The sequence below is a fragment of the Battus philenor genome, unplaced genomic scaffold (assembly GCF_028537555.1).
Source record: "Battus philenor isolate CCGP_79_NKW_IND1 unplaced genomic scaffold, ilBatPhil1.0.hap1 SCAF_12, whole genome shotgun sequence".
NCBI classification, from domain to species: Eukaryota; Metazoa; Arthropoda; class Insecta; order Lepidoptera; family Papilionidae; genus Battus; species Battus philenor.
In genome coordinates this window covers 9,055,701-9,077,826 of record NW_027181674.1, presented here as the reverse complement: position 1 = coordinate 9,077,826, position 22,126 = coordinate 9,055,701, and the positions used below count along the sequence as shown (strand labels likewise).

General features: G+C 32.4%; 1 protein-coding gene across 1 annotated transcript in view; it reads left to right on the top strand.

The window, feature by feature from the left end:
- Window positions 1-14,351: 14,351 nt before the first annotated feature.
- The window catches only part of VGlut (Vesicular glutamate transporter), a 32,955-nt gene continuing 25,180 nt past the window's right edge, over window positions 14,352-22,126 (top strand). The window contains exon 1 of the mRNA XM_068776656.1: window positions 14,352-14,438. Coding sequence (XP_068632757.1) covers window positions 14,371-14,438 — 68 coding nt within the window. The 5' untranslated portion in view covers window positions 14,352-14,370. The remainder of the gene's footprint in view (window positions 14,439-22,126) is intronic.

The window sequence follows — 22,126 nt, the reverse complement described above, 5'->3', positions numbered from 1 at the left end:
GTTCGTAACAACTAAAGAATGTTTAATAATTGCCAGGAATGTTAGTTAATTGTAGTTTTTCTGGTATAATTTGATTATTTAAATAATTATATCATTGTTATTATTATTATTATAAAACTTAGGAAAAATACTGACTTTATCATTTCCTGTAGTTTAACATGTAAATATTATTTTATGTTTACTATTATTTATAATTATATTTACAGGCTTGCCTTACCAAGGTTGTCAGAGTTGATTGGGTTGATACGGTTGACAACCCGTTAGTTAGTTTTATTAAAATAAATGTCAGTCTCGTTATTTTCTGTAACGAGATGGTAATGGTTTTAGGATATAAAGGGTTTTTTAAAAGTGGACGGACGGACGGATTTAAAAGGGTATCCCGTGAACGAGTCGGTACTGATCACATAAATGTCACACAAGCAGCAAGGGATCATACTCTCGTCGTACAGTCGCGGTTTAGATTCGTCATGCTCTGTAGCGGTAACTATAAATTTAATAATGAGCTATGGCCGTATTTCTCAAAATGACGATTGCAAGCGACTTGCTGTCCCTGTTTTATAGCTCCCATTTTAGGAATATTTCGTTCACCCCTACCTGTGTTGAAGGAAGACCATGTGTGTGCAAGGGTTAATGATTTTTTCAGTTTTGATATTTATTTTATTTTCTTCTTTCGTGCTTCATTTTCTCTTTTGTTTATCATCTTTCGTTCTTTACAATATCTCTCACTTTTTAAATTCTTTCCATTCCGTACAGACTTCCTCCTACTCCTGGTAATGTTGGAGAGACACCTCTCCTGCATTCCCATGACCTCAAAGACAGTTAGTTATCGCATTATACAGACTAAGTTTCTGGTTTAAAACTACCGTTCATATCTTTACCTACCATATTAGTTCATATTTTATTACAGTTTTTCAGTCTGAATAACAGTATTGACTTACGTCACTAAGTATTATTACATATTGCAATCTGTTCGCACTTTTATATTAGGATTTTGATAGTTTATGCATTTATTTAGATAATTTTATTTATTGTTATTCTGTTCTACCCGTTTTGGAACGATTTTCGAACAAACGTTTCTCATTGTTAGTCAATAATTTAAAAAAACTCGCGATTCTTATCTAACATATATTTTAACAACATTAAAATGCAATGTTCAAAATAAAAACAGTTTTTTCTATTCGAAAGCATTTTTTATATTACTTTGTAAACTATAGAGTAGGCCAATTCTAAAGACATCTATGGGATAATATACAATAAACACCACGCTTGGCCGCCGGGTTGAAGATCACAGTATGATATTACGTTACGCACAGGACGCCGCTACCATTCCTCTGGAAACTCGTTGGTGAGCAGTGGCAATCCTATATAATTAATGCAGAAAGTGTGAATCACTTAAAGACCGTGTCCCGGAAATCGAACACGCTATCTACGATCGCAAGTTTCAGTCCTCCACAGCCAGGCTACCGCTGCTCCATCATAGAGTATGATATTTTTTAAAGTAAAAAATTTGCTGAATGATATGATACAAAACTTTAATGTTATGCTAAGGCTCTATAAAGTATGATTAAGCATATAAAATTATTAACGTATTAGCTAGCAAATGAAGCTTCACGCTTTAAAGAAGTACAGTATAATACACTTCTAGTCCGAGTTGCAATGGTTCCTGCATTTTTCTTATTTGTAGTGAGCTTTTACAACGTAGAGAAACAAGCGTTTTTTGAGTCCCGCTAAAGCTCAAATTTCCCGTCGGGAGCATTAGGCGGATCGATGTACATTTCACATTTTTATATTTTTTTGAGCTAATATATTTTTCTTCTATTTTTGGATATTACTATTAATGCTTTTTTACTAGTGGTCATGTAAAGAAGTTTAAACCATATTAAGCAATTAGTCTTCCATAATATACCGTTCCGATTAAACATCTCATAAGCTATATAGTTTAGACAAATATTATATAATCTTATCTGACACTTCTCATTATCATCAACATTTCGGACGTACGATGCTCACCGCTGGACTTAAGGTTTTCTCATAGATTTCCAATAAGAATAAGGAAGTGGCCTGCATAAAGCGTTTTTTGACAACTTTAACAAGACCGTCTGTCCACCCTATATTTGTGTGATCTAAGTGGTCTCTCTGCGCTGCGCCTGTTGGTCCGTGGTCTGTAATCCAGAAACTTAAGATAGTAGCGGTCACTTGTTCTTTTTTTTCTTTTATGGTCACCGCTATTGTGGGCTTCTCGCTCTCCTCGTCGTATTTATGGGACAGGGCCATTACAATCTTATTTATAATACATAATATACTTATATAATTTCACATTTTATAACAATTAAACTATTTTTGCTTATTTACATAACTTTCTGTTTCGTTTATTTTCTGTTTATTTATTTCACATTAGTGTTTTACTTTTTCTTGTATTCCTCTAACTTATTATCCGACTTGTATTATTTTCACCTTTATTCCTAGTAATTACGTCCTCAATTATCGCTCTGTATCATTTGAGGAATGTAAGCCAGTCTTCGTCACTGTTTATGACGACGTCGACGACTGTCCTCGGTTACGATCCACGGGTACCACGGTCTGGTCTACCCACGTCTCACAAAAGCATGATGGACGCTCCTTAAGCTCAAACCTGTGAAGGTACTCCGAGAACTCCCCGTGCCCCGTCAGTGTCTGGATCAAGGTCGTGTCCAGCTCGATGCTATGGAACGCGCGGTAATCTATTCTGCGAGCTGTTTATACGCTGGGCTGTGTGTTTCTTTCATTTGCCAATGGAATACCTATTACATAATTCGATTTAGAAAAGATATTTTGGCATAGCCCTCATATTCATAGCTCGTTGAGCGACTAATTTCTATATTTGAAATATATATTATGACAAAAAAAAACACTAATATAATCAAGTGATACAAGTACTTGTTATATTTGTAATGTGCTAATGTTTATCGTACAATATTTAAAATTTTACTTATTTATATGTAAATGTTTTTACATAAAAAAATCATACAAGTATAATTTTAAACAAATTCTTAATTTTTAATGATACTTATAAATCTCATTAAAAGCAGGATAGTATTATAAAAAAAAAACATTTTTACTATGAACAGGATATCATTAATTTGATATAAATGCCACATTAATACGATAGAAGACTATAAAATCTGAATAAAAACAAGCCAATAATTTTTTTCCCGGGGCAAACATGTGTTTCAACTTCGTTGTGATTGCTTTCAAATAAAGAAATTTTTCTCTACAGGTTTTTGTACATTTTTTTAATTAGGCTCATACATATATATCATTTAACTTGCATAAATAATATTTTACATAAATGCTAGTGCTATCAACTAATATAGTATAAATCATTTGTCTCAAATTTCTCAAAAGAATTTAAGTTTATAACACGTAACTTTAGAGTTATCGACGTTTTAATTTCGTATATGACTTTTTCTTCATTACTTATTGGTAAAAATTGTGTTTTTGTCAGTAATTCATATGAGGCAGTCTCTAAACTAGATATTACTTTAATAATAATCATCAACACCATGTCAGCCGACACACGCCCACTGCAAGTAGGCCATTACTGTTTACTGCAGGGTATTATTTCACTGTTGAATAATTTGTAAATACGGCTTGTTCAGGTTTTTGTCGTTTAGAGTATGTTTTGTAAATTTATTGAAATATTAACCCACAAGTACAGTTAAAATAAATTGCTGACTGAATAAAGATATCATTGATATTATTGAGTTTTATGTTATGTTGCATTGTAATATACTGTCGCCAATATTTTAGTCCAATTGCAGTTCTCTGGTCAGAAATGACAAACTGTGCTTAAAATTAATTTAAAATCAAAAACAAATGATACGTCAAAAGGCATCATTGACTTAGAATGTGATCAATATCTGATACATTTTATGATAAAAAAATTGGTTTTAACAATAGTATTATATCTATAAACACAAAAAGCTTTCTGCATCCCCTTCTAAACATCCGAAACTAATTCAATAAATAAGCTCCCCTGAAAATGTTTCAACTAGTGTACGTCAAGAGTTGTTTATGTCGGCGAAACGTTAATCGAGTTATTAAATTTAGCTTTAATTTATTCGATTTATGCCGGGAGCCGAAACAATGGAAGCGAGGGGCGGGGCCTCCGGGCGGGCACCGCCCGCTAGCGCACCTGCAATCGATACTATGTAGATGTTTAATTCCTTTTGTATAGTTTATACATACGTTGCCAGACCCTTTGTTCTAATGGTTCTGTATATAATAACATTAAACAAATTACCACAAATAATATTTTATAATGTTAATAGTTTTGAACAAAGTTCCACCTAAACTGTATCATTATTTTTCTTTTCAAACAATGCAATATCGTTTTCCCTTGTTTGTAAGAAAAATGGGAACCGCTTAATAAAATGTTCATTATGTAAACGCAATCAAAACCCAAAGAGTACAGAATACATTGTAACATAAACGATCAGTTGCAGGGGTAATACGCGGTTTGAACTGAATTTTATTGTGTCTCGAGCGAATACAGCTTGAGCCGCGTCCCCAAGGAGCGATCGGTGGGCAAACATCGCAATCCGGCGGTATCGGAGCTTTCGAATACTCCGTTTCGCATTTATTGGTATTTATTTTTCTTTAACACATGACTGTCTTCGTACCCTCTTTGTTGTTTTCTGTTTCTACGTTTTGTTTAATTGTTGGCTCAGTTAGTATTTTTCAATATTTCCATTGCTTTATCTAATGCACTAAATGTTTACAAATTAATATAATTGATTTTTAACACCCGAAGGTTGATATTTTTGGCCTGTTCACTGATAATTTGTTTTCTTGTTGTACTTTTTCTATTCCTACTTTCTCAAACAACGTTATGATCGTGGTCAAAACAGATAAGATAAACATTTTTTTTTCTTTAATTTAAGATGAAGACTATTTAATATTAGTTGTATCGAATCATAATAAAATAGATTCATCATCAACGAAGTCACTCAAAACTTATTGATTAGAGCCATTGTTAAGACACGCGGTTCACATTTGTACATTTTATAAAATTAATCTACAATTTTAGTGATACGATAAAAATCGCGAACCTTTCGGCCCAATGGCCGACGGTAGACGGGGAGTTTTTAGGCTCTCCATTAAGAGGACCGACAATATACACCGCGAGATATAATCGAGACTGAGTTGTCATTAGTTTTGAAAAAATGTTGTCCATCCAATACCACTTTAAAAATAACGAAGTACAACTTATCTTTTTCTATAATTTACATGTGACTAAATTAAAAGACAGCAATAAAGCTGAAAGCGTAATGATGCCGAAAAATTCAATAAACTGCTTCTGAGTCATTTTCAGATGAGTTCACAATTTTCTATATTAAATCGGCGTAGCGGCGCGGGCGGGTTGCTACGATACTTCAGAGGAGTTAATAAGTCATAAATAGAAAGTCAGAGGGAGACGGGTGAATTCATTAAGCCCTTTGTAGAAGTGAGAGGGGATCAACCCTCAGGTAGCTGTGGTGATACGCAATCGACTGGAAAAAGGTGTTTTACAAAAAGCTAGGAGGTGTCTCCACGTTTGCTAATGTGATTTTGGGACGAAACGTGGTGCTGCTGCTCTAGAGTTACATGCGGCTTTAAGACGGTAGATTTAAACATGCATGGACGGATTCTTATCCTGCTAGAACCAAAATTTGTGGCAGTTTTTTCTAGTAGCAGGTCACGTTTGTAAGATAGTACTAAGACTCGCTATAAAATTAAAAGACTGATAGGGAGTAGCAGATGAACTTAATATAATACAAACTTCATATCATATGCTCAAAGGTGATATTTCAGGGGATTTAGTTATTTAAAATCATGGATATTTTTGTATTAAATAGAGCGCATCACTTTGTTTTTTAAATAATTTATGCCATAAAAATTACAATATTTTTAAACATTGCACCATACAAACAAGCAGTTTGTGTTGGAGTTGGCGCACATTTACTTAAATTTATAGCTAAACATAATCAATATAAAGTAACAGATAGCAAATTTATATACAATAAAAATAAAATAAAACGATACAGTAGGTGCTATTTATTTTTGGATAATATTCATATAAGACGAAGTAAAGTATCGGGCAGTTGAGCAATTTAATAAGATTTACTTTTCAGCGTGTTGGTTGTTGGTTTGATTTAATTTAATAAATAATTTTAGTACCGTTTGTGAATAACGGTTTTACATTTACAATTGTAATATCTATTATTCTTTAAATTGAAGAAATGGCTAATGGCCATCTTCAATAATAGTTATTTACTTTCTTAATTTACAATTTGCTGTTCGTTTTGTGCATATATTATTAGCGATTGGTCTTATTATTGTTGTATGTTATTCCATTAGTAATGACACATGAACCTTATTGTAGGCCGCTAAAATGTTGTAGTATCTAAAACTTACGGGACCATTTTCAATGAATCTTGTTGTAAATTTTGGGGATAATTTATATTTAACAACTCGTTTAGAATATGTATACTCTGTCCAGGTATGATTTATGCTTGCGCGCAATATTTCCAAAGCCACGTACGTGTGTAAAAGCACTCTACATGGCACTTTTGTTTTAATTAGACAGGTTATTGCAAGCAACGCTTGTAGACGTAGTAGTATATGATGGCTCCAATTAAATCTGTGATCTGCATTTAAGTCTAGATATAGGTGATGTGCGATCTACAGTGTATCGTAAGCAATTGTATGTTCCTATGTTATGTAAATCATGGGAACGCAAAATAATTCTTTATGAGCATTTGTTACATTTGGTGAATATGTTATATTTTTGTTTTAGATGTATTTAAAACTAAATCTGCGTCATAGAACCATCCAATTATTTGCGTAAAGACCTCTTGCAAAAGCTTTGCATTCTCCTCAACTTCTTTATCTGCTAAAACAAAGACTAGAACAACTTATCACCTGCATATTGATAGATGGTGCAGTATTTAACAACATTTTCACTATCAATAACATGCGAGGTATTGTAGTGGCTCTCAGAGTGATCTCTGGACTGTACGTTTCGTCACATAAATCGATGTAATTAAAATATCAGCTATATTTACACGATATTGCCCGTTTTAAGAAACTTCTCTGTATACCAGTGTTATTAAATTTTTTAATCAGAAAATCATGCTTATAAAAGTCCTTAGAATAATCTAATCACATGTTTTGTATTATCAAAGCAGGTGTTAATAGTTGAGATATTTATTTTTTAATTGGAACGCATGTTATTCTTTAGATGAAACCTGATTATGAGCGTCAAATTGAAAAACTCGCTGGATATTAATTTGTCCACAATTTTATCTATGACTTGAAGTATGTTATTATGTTTATAGTTTTCGGAACAGTTTTGTCCGCCTTTTTTAAATGGCCAGTTCTAAAAATGCCAGTTTTTAGATACTAACTTACATGTCACACGTTACATATGCGTTGATTACCTTACAAATCAAATCAAGTAAACCATTGTAAATGAATTTTAAGTTTGCACAATGTATGAAGTCCATCCTTGGCGCTTGATTACTGTTTAAATGTTTAGTTATAGAGCATACTTAATACATACATGTGCAACTAATCTGTTTTATTTCGCAAAGGCTTGAAGCAATTAGGCAATATGTTCTTTACAGTGTTTTAGTTAAGTGTAATTTAGTTGCGAAGTTGTTTGTTATTGATGTCTTTCTATTTCCGAAGGATTCAACTGTTTCGTCATCAATTAACCAAGAAATTTTTTCATTGTTTTAGTGGCTATTTAAAAAAATCATAATAAGTATCTACTTTGAATTAATCTGTATTGAAACTGTTTATACAAATAACTTCTTCATAACCAATAAATTCTTAGTGAATTACCTTTGTCCATATTTTTCAACGACCGGAGTTTCTTATATTTTTGAATGGCACTTGAGTGAGCCCCATGAATGAAAAAAAAATCATTAATTAAATATCAATTAATTGAAATCTTGCTCAATTTGACGGTCATGATTTCTAACGCAAGCAAGAAGCATTTTCTTTAACTCTGAATGGGTGACTCGCTCTGTGAGCTGTTTTGTCAGTAGTGATGATGATAATTAATTTTAATTTCTCCGAAGTGTTAATCGGTGTCGTGTGCACAATGTATTAAATCGGGACACCATGGACATTGAGGTTATATAACATACGTCAAAAATATCAATTTATTTTTTACCTGTTCCAAACTCAAACAAGCTCTAAACGCGAATTAAGAAAATTTATTATAAACCATCGCTACTTCGCTTACATTATTACCGTGTATACAGAGGGAACTTAGACTTTAAAGGGCATAGTTGATGTGTTCATTTGTTTTTTAAAGAAGCCCTATCCAAATAACAATAACATAGTTTAAAACAAATGAGTTACATGTTCACCCCGTTAGAGCTATTACACCTATTTCTTACTATCCTTTATGCCTAAACTTGTAAGTGTATTAAAATTAAAATATGAATCAATTCACTAACATAAATATATTAACAGACCAAAACAGAACAATTAAAAGGTTTTATTTTATGACAGTAGTAAAATAAAATAAAGTTATTGAAATAATATCAGATCTACCAACGGAGAAATTTAAACCCGATATTAAAGACATATGAAAAAAGTATTTCATTCTATCCAGAAATATCATACTGATGTTAACGTGTGGAATAAAATGTTGGTAGTGCCCATTCAGGAAGCTAATTATTGTCATGGACTCATTGTAAAACTATACTTGTAAACAGTAACTGTTTTTCGCCGGTTCTTCTCAGCAGAGCTGCCTTCCGAACCGGTGATAGGTTCCTGTAGGGCTGACAATACCAAATTCTGTATTGATTGACGATTTGAAGATGCTGGTAACAGTTTATTCTAATAAAGAATATTTTGATTTTGGATGGCGTGTAAGCAAGACTGTATTCGAATTAAAAGGTCGGTGTTGGTAGTTCGCTTGAATCGAACAGTAAAGTGTAAACGGTTTTGGGTTCGATTATGTTATTTAAACGCTAGAGCAGCATCATAATGTTACTAAGTTAGGGCGAGTTTCTTATCACAAAATTATATATCACTAAGTTTTTAGGTAAAAAAAAAACATTTAAATATTTACTCAAAAACCATTTTAACGTCATGATTAACACGATATCAATTACTATTTCTATTAACTGTATTTTTTCAAATTTAAATTTATCATTAATAATACCGTTAATTTTTTTTAAATAACCGAGTATTGACTTATTAATGAAAATCTTTTGTCTAATATTAAGTACATTAGGTATATGGTTGTAGGCAAAAGTGTTCTTGTAGTTTTCACAAATAAAGACGATGAAGTTTTAGCCGATACGAGCCCGGTAAAATCCTATCGTTGCTCTTGCAACGGAAAAGTTTCATATGTAGAATCGCGAGACAAAAAAAAAGTAAAAAGATCGTTTTAGAAGCAGAGTCAATAACACATACTCAGGGACTGCGTACACATCAATTTGAATTGGCAGCGTTAAAGATACCGCGGCAACTTCTGAACGGAGGCACCAGGGTCCATTATCAGTGTAGAAAATGAAAAAAAGGTTTGAAATCTCTTATTACTCTGTCTTCCCACAGAAGGCAGTATGTTTGGCTCATCCTTAACCTCTTCCCTGATACCAAAAAAGAAGATGTATATATGTCACGTTATAAAATATTCTTGTATGTCTTTAATTCATATCACAAGAATATTTTTTAGTTAAGAACGATAGTGTAGAGCACGGTGCCCGGTAAAGTGGCAGATTATAAGGACGGGTACGAACGAAGTGGGCCCTACTGGCGACTTGAACACCGTCAAGTGCTCGTCGATGCCTCTTTGCTCAGTTTAAGCACAATCCCGGCGGTATGCAAGCCTTGAAATTCTGTGTGTATGACACACATTGTTTGGAACAGTTGAGTTGTAGTTAATTATTTTGAACTATAGTGATAAACACGATTTATCTTATTCTGTAAATTAGACATAAAAAGAAACAGAATTATTAGTACTTTTTTTGTACACCATAGACAATAAATAGAGGAAAAAAAATATTATTCTTATGGCACATGAGGCGGTCTTATCGCTCGAGGCGATCTCTACCAGACAACCTTTAGATGGTGATGAGAGACAAGAAGGAAAGGGCATTTTAACATGTATGTACATACAAATACATCCATTACACATATACGTATATGTATATATACACATATTATTATTTTATTATTTATACGAATAATTAAGAGATGCTACACAATATCCTACTTTAAAGGCCAAGGAAGTGCTCTGGAAATTAAAATTATGTTTAACATAGACTCACAATCTCATGAAAATAGTAGAAGAATGCCCATAACTGAGAAAACTAATGAACATATTTAAGTTATCATAGAACTTTTGGCGGACTAAAAGGTGGAGGGAAGACCAGGGATTGGCAAGCGCAGTGTAGGACATCCACCCAAAATGTGGGCCTCGTTGAGGTGGTTGGAGCTCACTGGATGCAGGCCGCTTTCAACCGCTTCTATAGAAATCCTCTTGGGTGTTCATTAGTAAACCTTTTACGGCTAATGATGATGATGAGAATTTTTGAGTGAAAGTACAAATTGTGTCATCGTCATTATCATATTTGCCGATGAATTCCTTCTGCAAGGCATAGGCTTCTCCCAAAGATGGACATGATAAACGGCCTTGCGCTGCAAGCATTTAGTGTCTTCTGATAATCTTGACTATATCGTCGGTACTCTTAGCGAGGGTCAGCCCATGTTTGCTGTTTAATAAAAGACTTATATTCTAGATTATTCAAAATTCAAATTCGGTAATGCTTGATGCTTCCTTTTTTAAAAGTTGCTTAATCAGCGGTTTTATAACTATTTAGGCAAATTGCGTTCCGCCCCTGCTGACGCTTCAGATATGAAGCAACGCATTAATCACGAGTGCGGAGGGTGGCGCAGTTTGTCGAGCGACGTTAGCGCGAATATATTTATGTACGACATGTTCATTTCGCTATTGTTTCTCATGCATTTTTTGCTGCGCGGTTTTTACCTTAAGAAACGGTGAAAATAAGAAACATCGGTGATTTTCATTATTATAGCAGAAAATTGTCGAAATACTAGAGAAAAGTAAAATTTAACTATTAGTTAAATAATAATGCATTTATTGGTAGATGATATTAGCTTTTAAAAGAAGGTATTGATCTATAATAATTTTAAGTGTATTGTATTAACTTTTTAATATTTGATTTTTAAACAAGGTATTTCAGAAAATTGTTTTTAAAATTTGTCCTTAATAGGTATATGTTAAAAAAGACAATATCATTCTAACGAATTTAATATTTAAGTACATTTACTCTTCATCGTTTCAAATACCACATCCATTACAGGATTTAAAAAAAATCTTACTTAAGGATTCAAAGGCACAGGCCCGTCGGACCGAGAAAACTTCATTTGCGAGCTCTTCTGTCCGTGAAATGAAATCGGCCCGATATTGCGTCGATATCATGTCGACTGAGCTGGCGGGAGATGGGGTAAATCGGTGATTTGCTTCATACAGACTGATTTATACCTCTCGTTAAAATTTGCATGAGAACAAATTATTTTTTTTATTTAATTGACATGAAAAGAATACTTTGATTTTGAATTAAAACATTATGACTTCTGACTTCTTTTGTATGTTGCCAGTAATGACTTACGTCACTGAAACTTGGTCCCTTTCTTCGGGTCTCTTTGTAAAGCGCTTAATCGCTCAATAAGTCATGGACAGGGTTCATCAAGGACTTCTATGGGGAAGGCCTGATGAGGCAGTTATGATTAAGATAACAATATTATTTATAATATTTCTTTTATTATTGTGTGATATATGATCTCAGTACCAAACTGGTAGTTGGTTCTTCTTTCTTTAAGTAAAGATTCATTAGTATTTGTACCCTTATTAAGCCTTTTAACTTTTATCTGCCATTAAACAAGGTTTTGAATAAACTGTAAAAAATAATTCAACACAACGTACTTATGTTTTTGCACTATAATACAAAACACAAAATTTCCAAGAAAATTTTGTTGTAATTTTATGTCTAATTTTATTGTAGTCTTGGTGATTTATTTAAACTTTTATTATATATTATTATGTATAAGTTTATTGAAAACCGTATAGTACTTAGTCAAAAATGAAAACTTGTAGCTAAGATTTTTATGATACTTAAGACATTGCTAGTTTTATAGTTGTATCAAGGAATATATTCCCAATTAGATAAATCAATGACACATGACATTTTCATCTGGATTAGAAAATAGCATGCTTTGTGTTCATCGTAATTAACTAGAAACCGAGGCAGACTCTTTATTATTATGAAGTCACTTATAGTTATCCTTATATCTTCTTGCTTTAGAACTAACTACTTATATTTCACCGCGATCTTTTTATGCTGAAATTCTGTTTCATGCTATAGACACAACATCAACGGACGATGTTTCATAGTTGAATAAGTATACGCTTCAAGTTTTTGAAGGTCCTTTTAAACTAATACGAAATATAAAAAAAGCACCGTTCGGACAATTACAGAATTTAAACAGTCAGAAAAATGGCATTGTATAATTTCAATTTATCATTGGTCGCCATTGACTGTCTGCTTCTAATTGTTGTGAATATGGACTTTTTCAATAAAGTTCCCGATATTATTTTAATGTAGCTTGATCACCTAGACCAGAGGCTCCCAAACTTTTTTCCTCATACAGCTGCATATTCTTAAAACTTGACAAAAATTGTGAAGTAAGTCAATGTATCTAACATTATAATGAACATGGAATGTATATGTTTTGCAAGGAACTGTTGCCGTCTGTTTACATTGATAAGTTCACTATCGAAATAAAATAAACTTCCGTCGACCCCCCTCTTGTAAATTGTAAACTTTCCTGTCACAGCAAGGTCTACGTTTCCAAAGTGGCCCGACTGTGAACAATTCTTTGTTCTTTTCTCCTATATGACTACCACTGTAATTGATTTTGAATTTGTCTATCTAAAATCGTCCGATAAATTTTTTTGTTCTTTGTGTAGCTTTGTCATTAACAAAATCGACGAGTATAGTTCTCATTTCATTAAATCGTCCGTTGCGTAGAATATTAACAATTGAATTGAAGGTTTTTCCACAAAAAGTATTTCAATTTAATATGAAATTAACTAAACAATAGACAGAAAGAAGAAACGGTTGAAAATTTACATTGGTGATAAATGCACAATTTACTGGAAGCGCAATGCGATTGATCGGAATTATTCGATTGCGGTGTGTGCATCTATCAAAAAGGAAATTTAGTTTAATAATTTTCATGTCACATTGGCAAATTTTCTAGATTATAATACCAAGTAATTGTCATTATTATTATAATAGAAAATATTGAAAGTAATACACAAGGCATTACAAATAATATAATATATTATTCATAATTAATGTCATTAATTTAAAAAGAATATTAGATCGGTAAGAGATAATAATTATCCACCAGCAGCAACGCTTTCATTCAATATACATATGATATTGGAATTCATTACTGTTGGAATAGACTGTGATTATGAATTCTAACTGAACTAAATCCGTGCCGAGCCATTGATGAGACAAGCTCTATGTACTTTTGGATCTCCTGAAAATTTTCAGAAATATTACAGAACTCCGCCCCTTTACAGTACGATTTGCTATTGGTCGCAAGCCTTCTACTTCCGCTGAGTTATCGACCAATGGGTGTCGGGGCTACGCGCAGCCGTAGCTGTAGGGTAGAGGAGCGCGGGGCGCTACTTCGTAGACAGAAGCTGCTACGGATCTGCTACGCCAGGCGACAGAAAAAATGTAAGTAGATTTTATTGTATCACAAAAAATTATGTAATCTCTGCTTTTTGTTCAAGATTTAAAAAAAGGATAATAAGATTAGAATAGCCCATTTGTATCTATAGATATCTATAAGTATACCGATGCCTATACATATATAAATATGTATATATAGGTGTGAATGTAGTCTTATTACTACTTACGGTCATACTTCTGGAAAGTATTTAAATACTGATAAATAACTAATGTTTCAGGGAAAAAAGAATTTGATTTTTTTTCACGTCGTAAATTTTTATTTTTATTAATGCGATTTTCAATCAATTGAATTCATTAACATTTATTTTTTGTAAATGTACAAATTTTTGTGTAAACGAAATTTATTTTAAATAGTTTGATTTAAGATTAAAATTACATTATTCAAAGATTTCACTGTCTCTGATAAATTAAACATATTTTTCTATTACGATTTAAACGAGCGAAAAAGTTTTTATAATTTTTTATAATTATATATTTTTTTATAGGTTTTAGCACGTTGTGAGTAGAATTTGATGTGGGATATTGGCCGTCAGCAATGCAGGGGCTCCAAGCCGCCAAAGAGAAGGCCTCAGGGCTTTTTGCCAACAAACCTCTTTTATTCAAGTGAGTGAAACTTTTTTAAACAATGGTATACTTTAGTTATGTGGTAGATCTTAAAAACTGCCATAGTATCTCAAAACAAGTTTGGCACATGGGAAAGTAGTTACGTAACTGTCTTGTGATCCAATGATCTAGGACTTCTATTGCATGTATGTCATAGAAGAACAAAGAGCTCTGTTTAGGAAATATGGTATTTATTTTGTTAACATCTTTAGACGATAGACTTACAAGTGTAGCGGGAATTTTAAAAATTTAAAATAAATTGAAGACAAACGGATAGTTATAAAATATTTATTGTGGTTTTACGATATGAAGCAATCTGCTGATTTGTATTTTTAAAACAGAATATCATAAAACTATTGAAGATTTTTTGCAATATACTCTTGTGAGCGAACACTCGTATTCGCCATTACGCGTGAACAAAGTTCTAGACCGACGGTGTGAGGACTATTACAGAACACTTTTTATTTAAAGTAGCTCTAAAAAATTACGTGGCGTCAAATTTCACTTTTGTGGTGACCAAAGTATGTCTTCATACTTGCTTATAAATTTTACAGGAAAATTTTCCCATAACTTCAATAACGTGTGATTCTTTCATTATGTAGAGTTGCCAAATTGCAGTATTAAGAATTTATCATGCGTGCGGAAGTATGCTGACTTATTGACGGTTTTATTCTCATTGAAAAAACAGGCCTTTTATTTAATTCTCAATAATTGTGTACCATACGTCGTGCCACATGTTCCGCCTTTGATATTGACGTAGAGGGTCCTGAAGCTAGCCTTTTTATCCACTGTTCCTTTTAACATGGTTATCTCAACACGCGGTCATATTGACCTACGCATACCTTGTATCGTGTGTGTATCGAAAAATAGCTTTCTCTCCCTCACTGTGGCAGCAATATCTCAGTGATTACTTTGAACTAGAAAGAGATGTCTATTCCATTTATTTACGTTTTTATTATAAAAAAAATTTTTCGATGCGTTATTGAATGACAGTTAATTTAAACTGACAGTGCCTGTGGGCAAATATGACCTCACGTCGCAATGAAAAAAAATTCTTTTAGGGTCTATATGAACTCACAACGCACAAGCTGAAACTCGCGTGCAAACAGTGCCGCAGTTACCGTGTTAACGCAACCTTTGCACCTACTTTGCTAAATAAATTGTGCGCACGGTTCGCATAATTGTTCCGTCGCATAATTGCCGAATCTCATAATGGGAACAGAATACACGAAGACCTCGAATCCTGTTTATATGTTGCGGATCCAGAAGAACAAAAAATTAAATATTTCGCATTAAAACATTTTTTCTTTAACTGAGGTGATGAAAAGTGAATAATATCTTTACAGATGTTGTAGCGTTCCACAAACAATAAGCTTTCTTAAAAATATTTATATGTCTAGGTATTTTTAAGAAAGCTTATGGATTTCATAAAGTAAAATAGGCGTCTTGCTTGTATTTGCTTAGAAATAATGGCAACATAGGCCTAGTCGTATCTTTTTCAAAAATTTTTACATTTTTTTTTATTTCCAGTGATTTGTTTATTGAAAACAAAATATTAACGTTTTTCTAATTAACGAAGAGCCAAAAATAATGGTACATAGTAGTCATATGAGCTATTATCCAGTCGTGCTAATTAAACCAACTCTCAACATTTTTTGACAAATTTTAAGAAAATAGCAAATGTAAATATTGTGATAATGCAAAAAAATAGCAAAGTTCTCGAGAGGAGACCACGAGCCGGTAGACGAGAAGTAACAAGATAATGGGTTACAAAAATCAAATGATCCATCCACTGATAAAAGGCCTGCAGTTGTGAAAATGTGAATAATAACATTATTTAGAATACAACGAAGAACGTAAATTAAAAGAATATAACTTATTAAGTAAAGTTATTTGGGAAGATGCAGCTAAAAAATAACAAATCAGTTTATATGATGTAATAGATTTTTTAAAGTTATTGATAGATAAAAAACATATCAAAGTCGGAGGAATAATCCTGTATGTTATTATATAAATAAGTATTACTAGTTTTTTTTTTATTTTGTGTTAATAACGTGAGTTAAAACGTGGGCATCTTAACAATAATCTGTATAGAAAGAAGAATCAATACATCAATTTAAATGAAGTTTCATTAGATAATTTTTTTACGCACTTATTCGAGAGATTTTTAGGTGTGTTGTTGAGATTTTTGCAGGTGTAGAGGTTTTGGAGCTTGTAATAAGATTAACTAATCATAACTTAGAGAATTTTAAAAAGAGTTAATCAAATATCTAATAGTGTTTGGTCAGGACCCCCACTAGGTGCGCCGACGCCATAGACGCGGGAAGTTTTTTAATGCGGGCAGCGCAAGATCTTTGTGGGGAGGTCTATGTCTTACTGTGGGCGTCTATAGGCTCGATGATGATGAGGTTTAGCCTTATGCGAAGGATATACTAAAACGTTGCAACTAATACATATGTTTCAATATGTGGTGAATAGATAAGCTTGTGTGTAGTAATTCGCTAACGTTGAAAAAACCGTTAGTGTTGGTTGACTACTCTCCTTTTTTAATTTTATATTTAACTATCAACGGATGTTTGTAGTGAGAATTCAAATCTATTGTTATACCAGGCTGTAAAAACTCGTAATGAACCATGCACTTTAAATTCGTATAAATATACAAACTATCCACTGTAGCGAGTGAAATCGGGTTTTGTCTGTGAAGATTGATTGATAAATCTTTTCAAAAAGTGAACGGTTTTTAACATGCTAGTAAAGAGTCTCGAAAGAGCACAGGAAATCAAATTTATGATGAATTTCTTCTCCAGAATATGTCGATGTAGCTCTATTATTAAAAATACTTTATCAGGTTGATCACGCCGAGCTTCCTTTCTTTGATGCCAATATTTGTATAAACCCCTTTTTTGCGCCGCTCTTCGGTGTGCCCATCAATGTATCGCATCTTTTAACGAATTAGACATTTTACTGTCACTTTACACTTATAAAAATTGCTTAATTTTTATTGATTTTTCTCAAAATAGCAAGACATGGAGCTTGCTTAAAATATGACATCAGTTATCATTTACCATTAGATAAATATAATATCGTTATAAAAAAAATCAACGACTGGTTTATTAATGATAGATAAGGAGCAAAATTAGTTTCTTATAACGACGCCAATAACTTTAATAGCAGTAGTAAAATAATCACGGGGTCACGGGATAACGCAAGGAACCGAAGCAATTTAGATGGAAGCTGCGAGTCGATCGGCGATAATATTGACAGCCGGATAATACGTGAAATAGAAATAAAATAAGGGTGGCCGGCGTCCGTCTCCGCTGCATTTCGCAGGGTCGGCACTTTTATTATAACTTTTTGGTTAATGATCATACAATGGAACATTTATTTTATTCACGATAGTTGGTTTAAATAATTATTTGATCAATTGATAATTTAATATAAATTGATAATTCCAGTATAGGATCAAAAGTGAGAACAATGTGAAAGATGTTATTATTATAAAAATGAAACAAAAATTTCAAATAAAGGATAAATAATAAATATTTTAAGTGGAACTAAACTATTATAAAGACAAAACGAGTACCTCACTCAGCGAATGACAGGACTTAATTTGTCTACAACAGTGCTATTTCATCATAACTGTTTATAATGTAACATTATTTTTGTACTGGTGCGAACAGAAATATCGTTGCAAGAAATTTTTCATACAGATCTTTGTAAGATTATCTTGCCTCTAGTTATTATGAAGCAAAGTATTGAAGTAACTTTAATATCACTCGAATATTCATAAACTCTTCATATTCCTTTAACTGAAACGAATTAAGGATTAAATCATAAAACGTAATAGTAAGAGATATGGTATACGGTACAGCAAATCGAGTGAGAACGATAAATAATGCGATTATTCGGTAGCGGATTGCAACCCTAGGCACAGACGACTGCTCAGCGCTGATAACAAACAGACATCATCCGGATTTGTGTCGTCATGCGAACTGCCGATGTTTTGTAGCTCGCTTCGATTCCCCGACGAACCTCAACAACGCGCTGACAAGAGAACAATATTTTTATACTATACTTATGTCAGATTACTATATTTTTATATTTTATGTTTACTGTCGTTATTAGGCTCAATAAATTTTCAGCCTTCATTTAAGAAGAAAAATTCTTTCTTCTTAAATGAAGGCTGAAAATTTATTTAATTTTAATAGAAATTAAGTATTTTTTTAAACGATATTATGGTTAGTGTTTGACTGTCTTACCACCCAATGTTAAGAAGTCGTAGTCTTCATTGGAAAAACGCTTACTAAGCTAACGACTTTACTTCAAAAGGTTACGTCATACTTCATAAAAACCTTATTTTATAACATTTTTTTTAATTTAGCTATTTAGATTTAATCGCAAACAAAATTTTACGTAGCTTATAACATCGATTTTTATTAAAAAAAAATGTCTGTTTGCTAAATATTTACCACAATTTTGATTTATTGATATTACGAACAATTCATTATTTTCAAAAATATAATTGAAAGAAATTATATTGTAGCATAAAGGCAGATGTACTCAGTTATCTTACCAAGCATCTATAGAGCTTAAAGCTCATAAATTGCGTTGCGAGCAGAGAGAAAGGGTAGCCGGTTCATTATTTAGTCCGTTTAAATCACTAAGTCCTTAAAAGACATTAGCAGGCTTTGTACCGTTATCGCTACACACAAAAGAGATTTGAAACTCGCTGACAGGGGGAGGACACGTCAATTATAGCTTCCAATGTTTAGCTTACGGTGCATTTGTACGATACTCTCGTCGATCGGAGGAACGATTTTTGTCTGACATAATTGGCTGCTTAAAACATTGGAAATTATTTATTTTATATCATTAATATATTTTTTAGTATTCGGATTAGTTTGCATTGCTTTGACGGCTTGTAAAAGTGCCATAATGGTGTCCACCGAGATAGTATCTGTAAGAAAATGATGACTAGTATCTATTTCTACTATGGATGCAGAGATGTACTAAAATAGTCATAGGAATAGAACCTTTTGGTGCGCTAATAATTTTGGACATATTTTCTTGCTGTCCGTACCATCTATTAAGAGGGTAGACAGCTAAATATGTATACAGCACTCACGCTAATTGTTTCCGCCATTTGAATATTGCCGGCGACAATTACTCGATTGGTCCATCGCCCGGGGCCGCTGCTGCACAACAGACCCCTAAATTAATTGCTCTCTGCCACGTTGTTTTATATTTTTCATAATAATAATTCATTTAAAAAGTCGTCTTTATTATTCGGAAATTTTCAAAACCGGATTTCCATCTTAATTTTTGGTAAAACTGTTTTCATTTACTAAATTTAGAACTATAGTCAGCCTACAGATTGTTTGACTTTATAAGAAAATATTTTTCAGAAAAATGTTGAGTTACTACGAAATGATTCTAAAATTATTAAAACAAATTAACCTTTTAAAATAAATATAGGTTAAAAATTCAAATGTTTTTTTATAGTTTTTTTTTCAGTACATTATTTTCAGTCAAAGGATCAACAAATATTTTAAGTCAAATATTAATTTGATTGGTATTTTACCCGTTTTACATGTTGCATAAATTATAAACAATGTCCTAAATAACGACAGCCTTTTATTACCAAAAATAGCTATCATGTCTGACAATCACGATTGACACAAAGATTCTACACGAATGGAAATTGGTTCAAAAGTAGTGAATTGTGTGATCTCCAGTGATCGATAGGTCAGAGCGCCAGGATGTCTGTACGTCGGGACGGCGCGGCGCCAACCGCAGGGCGCCAAGGGGACGCGTCTCCTTCATAAATCTCGAAAACAAAATTGTGACTGTCGCAAAATTATGTATTTATTTTCGCTCCGGACTGTTTTTGGTAGTTGTGAAAGTTTTAATTGAAATTCTAGCAAAACCTTTTTGACTTTTTTTACTTACGCTGTTAACCCTTAATCTTTCAGGTTCAAATGAAATTTGTACAAATCATTTGGATTTAGGTCCTTTTTTGTTTTGTTTTTGTTAAGGTAGATAATAAATAATTATTTTTAACAAAGATAATAAATGAAGATTAATAATTAGTAGTTTATCTTATTATCTACGCGTGTTTATATAAGTGCGTATTTATAGAATTCATACCGGTAATCTTAAATGGTTACAGTTCCAAACAATTAGACTATCTATTGCCTAACCTACTAAGGAGTAGTAGGTTAATATGAAATTCAAAGAATAACAACAAAGTGTTTTTATCTATAAACATTAATTGAGCACAGACATCTTCATTCTTTATTTTGGCTGACCGAACTTACATACAATAGAGTTTGTTGAAATCAATAATGATTTACAGAATTTACTCAATCTTGACTTCTCTCATTGTCTATTTAGTGTTAGTTTTTTGTTGATAATATAGAAGAACTTAAATCTAGAACCTTAAACCACACATAAATTAAACATATCTTTCCAGTAATCATTTGGAGTACATATGTATAAGGAGTACAAGAAATGTTTTGATTAGAAATTTTATCTACCTTCACAAAAATCTGAATGATTACAGTAAAAAGAGCAATGGAGAGATCAGTCTTGCATTATAATCAAAACTCTATGTAGCGTTCACATAAAAACGCATTGTATTGCTGGCGTCTACGATCAAACTACTGTGTGTTTTAAATCATTATTTCAAATCAATCCGCGTTTGAATTTGAACGCGGATCGAAAGAAATCAATTTAAATTATAGAAATTGATTTTTATGATTTGTGATTTAAAATCGAGCTGGTAGGAGGGAACAGCTTCGAAAAAAAATTACAATTCTAAGTTTTCCTAAACAAAAAATAATGAACGTACACTACCAGGTTTCTTAGAAAATATTCCAGTCTTCGGTTTATACGAAATTGTGCGATTTTTATTTACTCCTCTCCTGATTCACCTAAACATTTAATTAACATCCGTTATTTACTTTAATTTTCTCCTATTCTTTTTTTACATGTTTACGATAATTATATATGATATACTTCCAAGTAAGTATTGGACTGTCACGCCAAAGATTTTCATCATTAACAATCCAAGCCAATACAATTTAACATAAAATGAAAATCGATTTTTATTCTATAATATGATATGTAAAATTACATAAACATTGTTACAATTTTTTTTAGAGAAGAATCTTGTATAACGTCAAGTTAGGCATACATATTGTTGGTTATAATGAGGTTTCTCTGAAAGGACACGGTTTTAATTTGCGGTGTGGACGACGCGGGGGCGGTATTAATCCAACTTCAAAGGGCTCGCTTAAATTACAAAACTCTAATGAATGCGACTGCCAATATGCACGCAATGGATCCCACTGATATTCTGTTAATATTTAATTAGGGAACCAGTAACATGTAAATTATATTAAATTAACATTAAAATATATATGTAAGAATGTTCTTTTTGAAAATGTAGTGGTTACAATGTCCTCCTATCCTATGTTTACCCATTTTTTGTATTAGTTTTGCCAGGTAGACAAGGTAATAAATGTAGAATTAGTAAATAGATGTTTATCATATGATTCACTGAAAGTGCATACAAGCAACTTTCAACTGACAGAGTTCAAAACATTTAGACTGTCACTGCTTAATCTTATTTGATGATCAAAGTGTAATTTAAATAATAATGATGAAGTACTTATCACTTTTGTTTA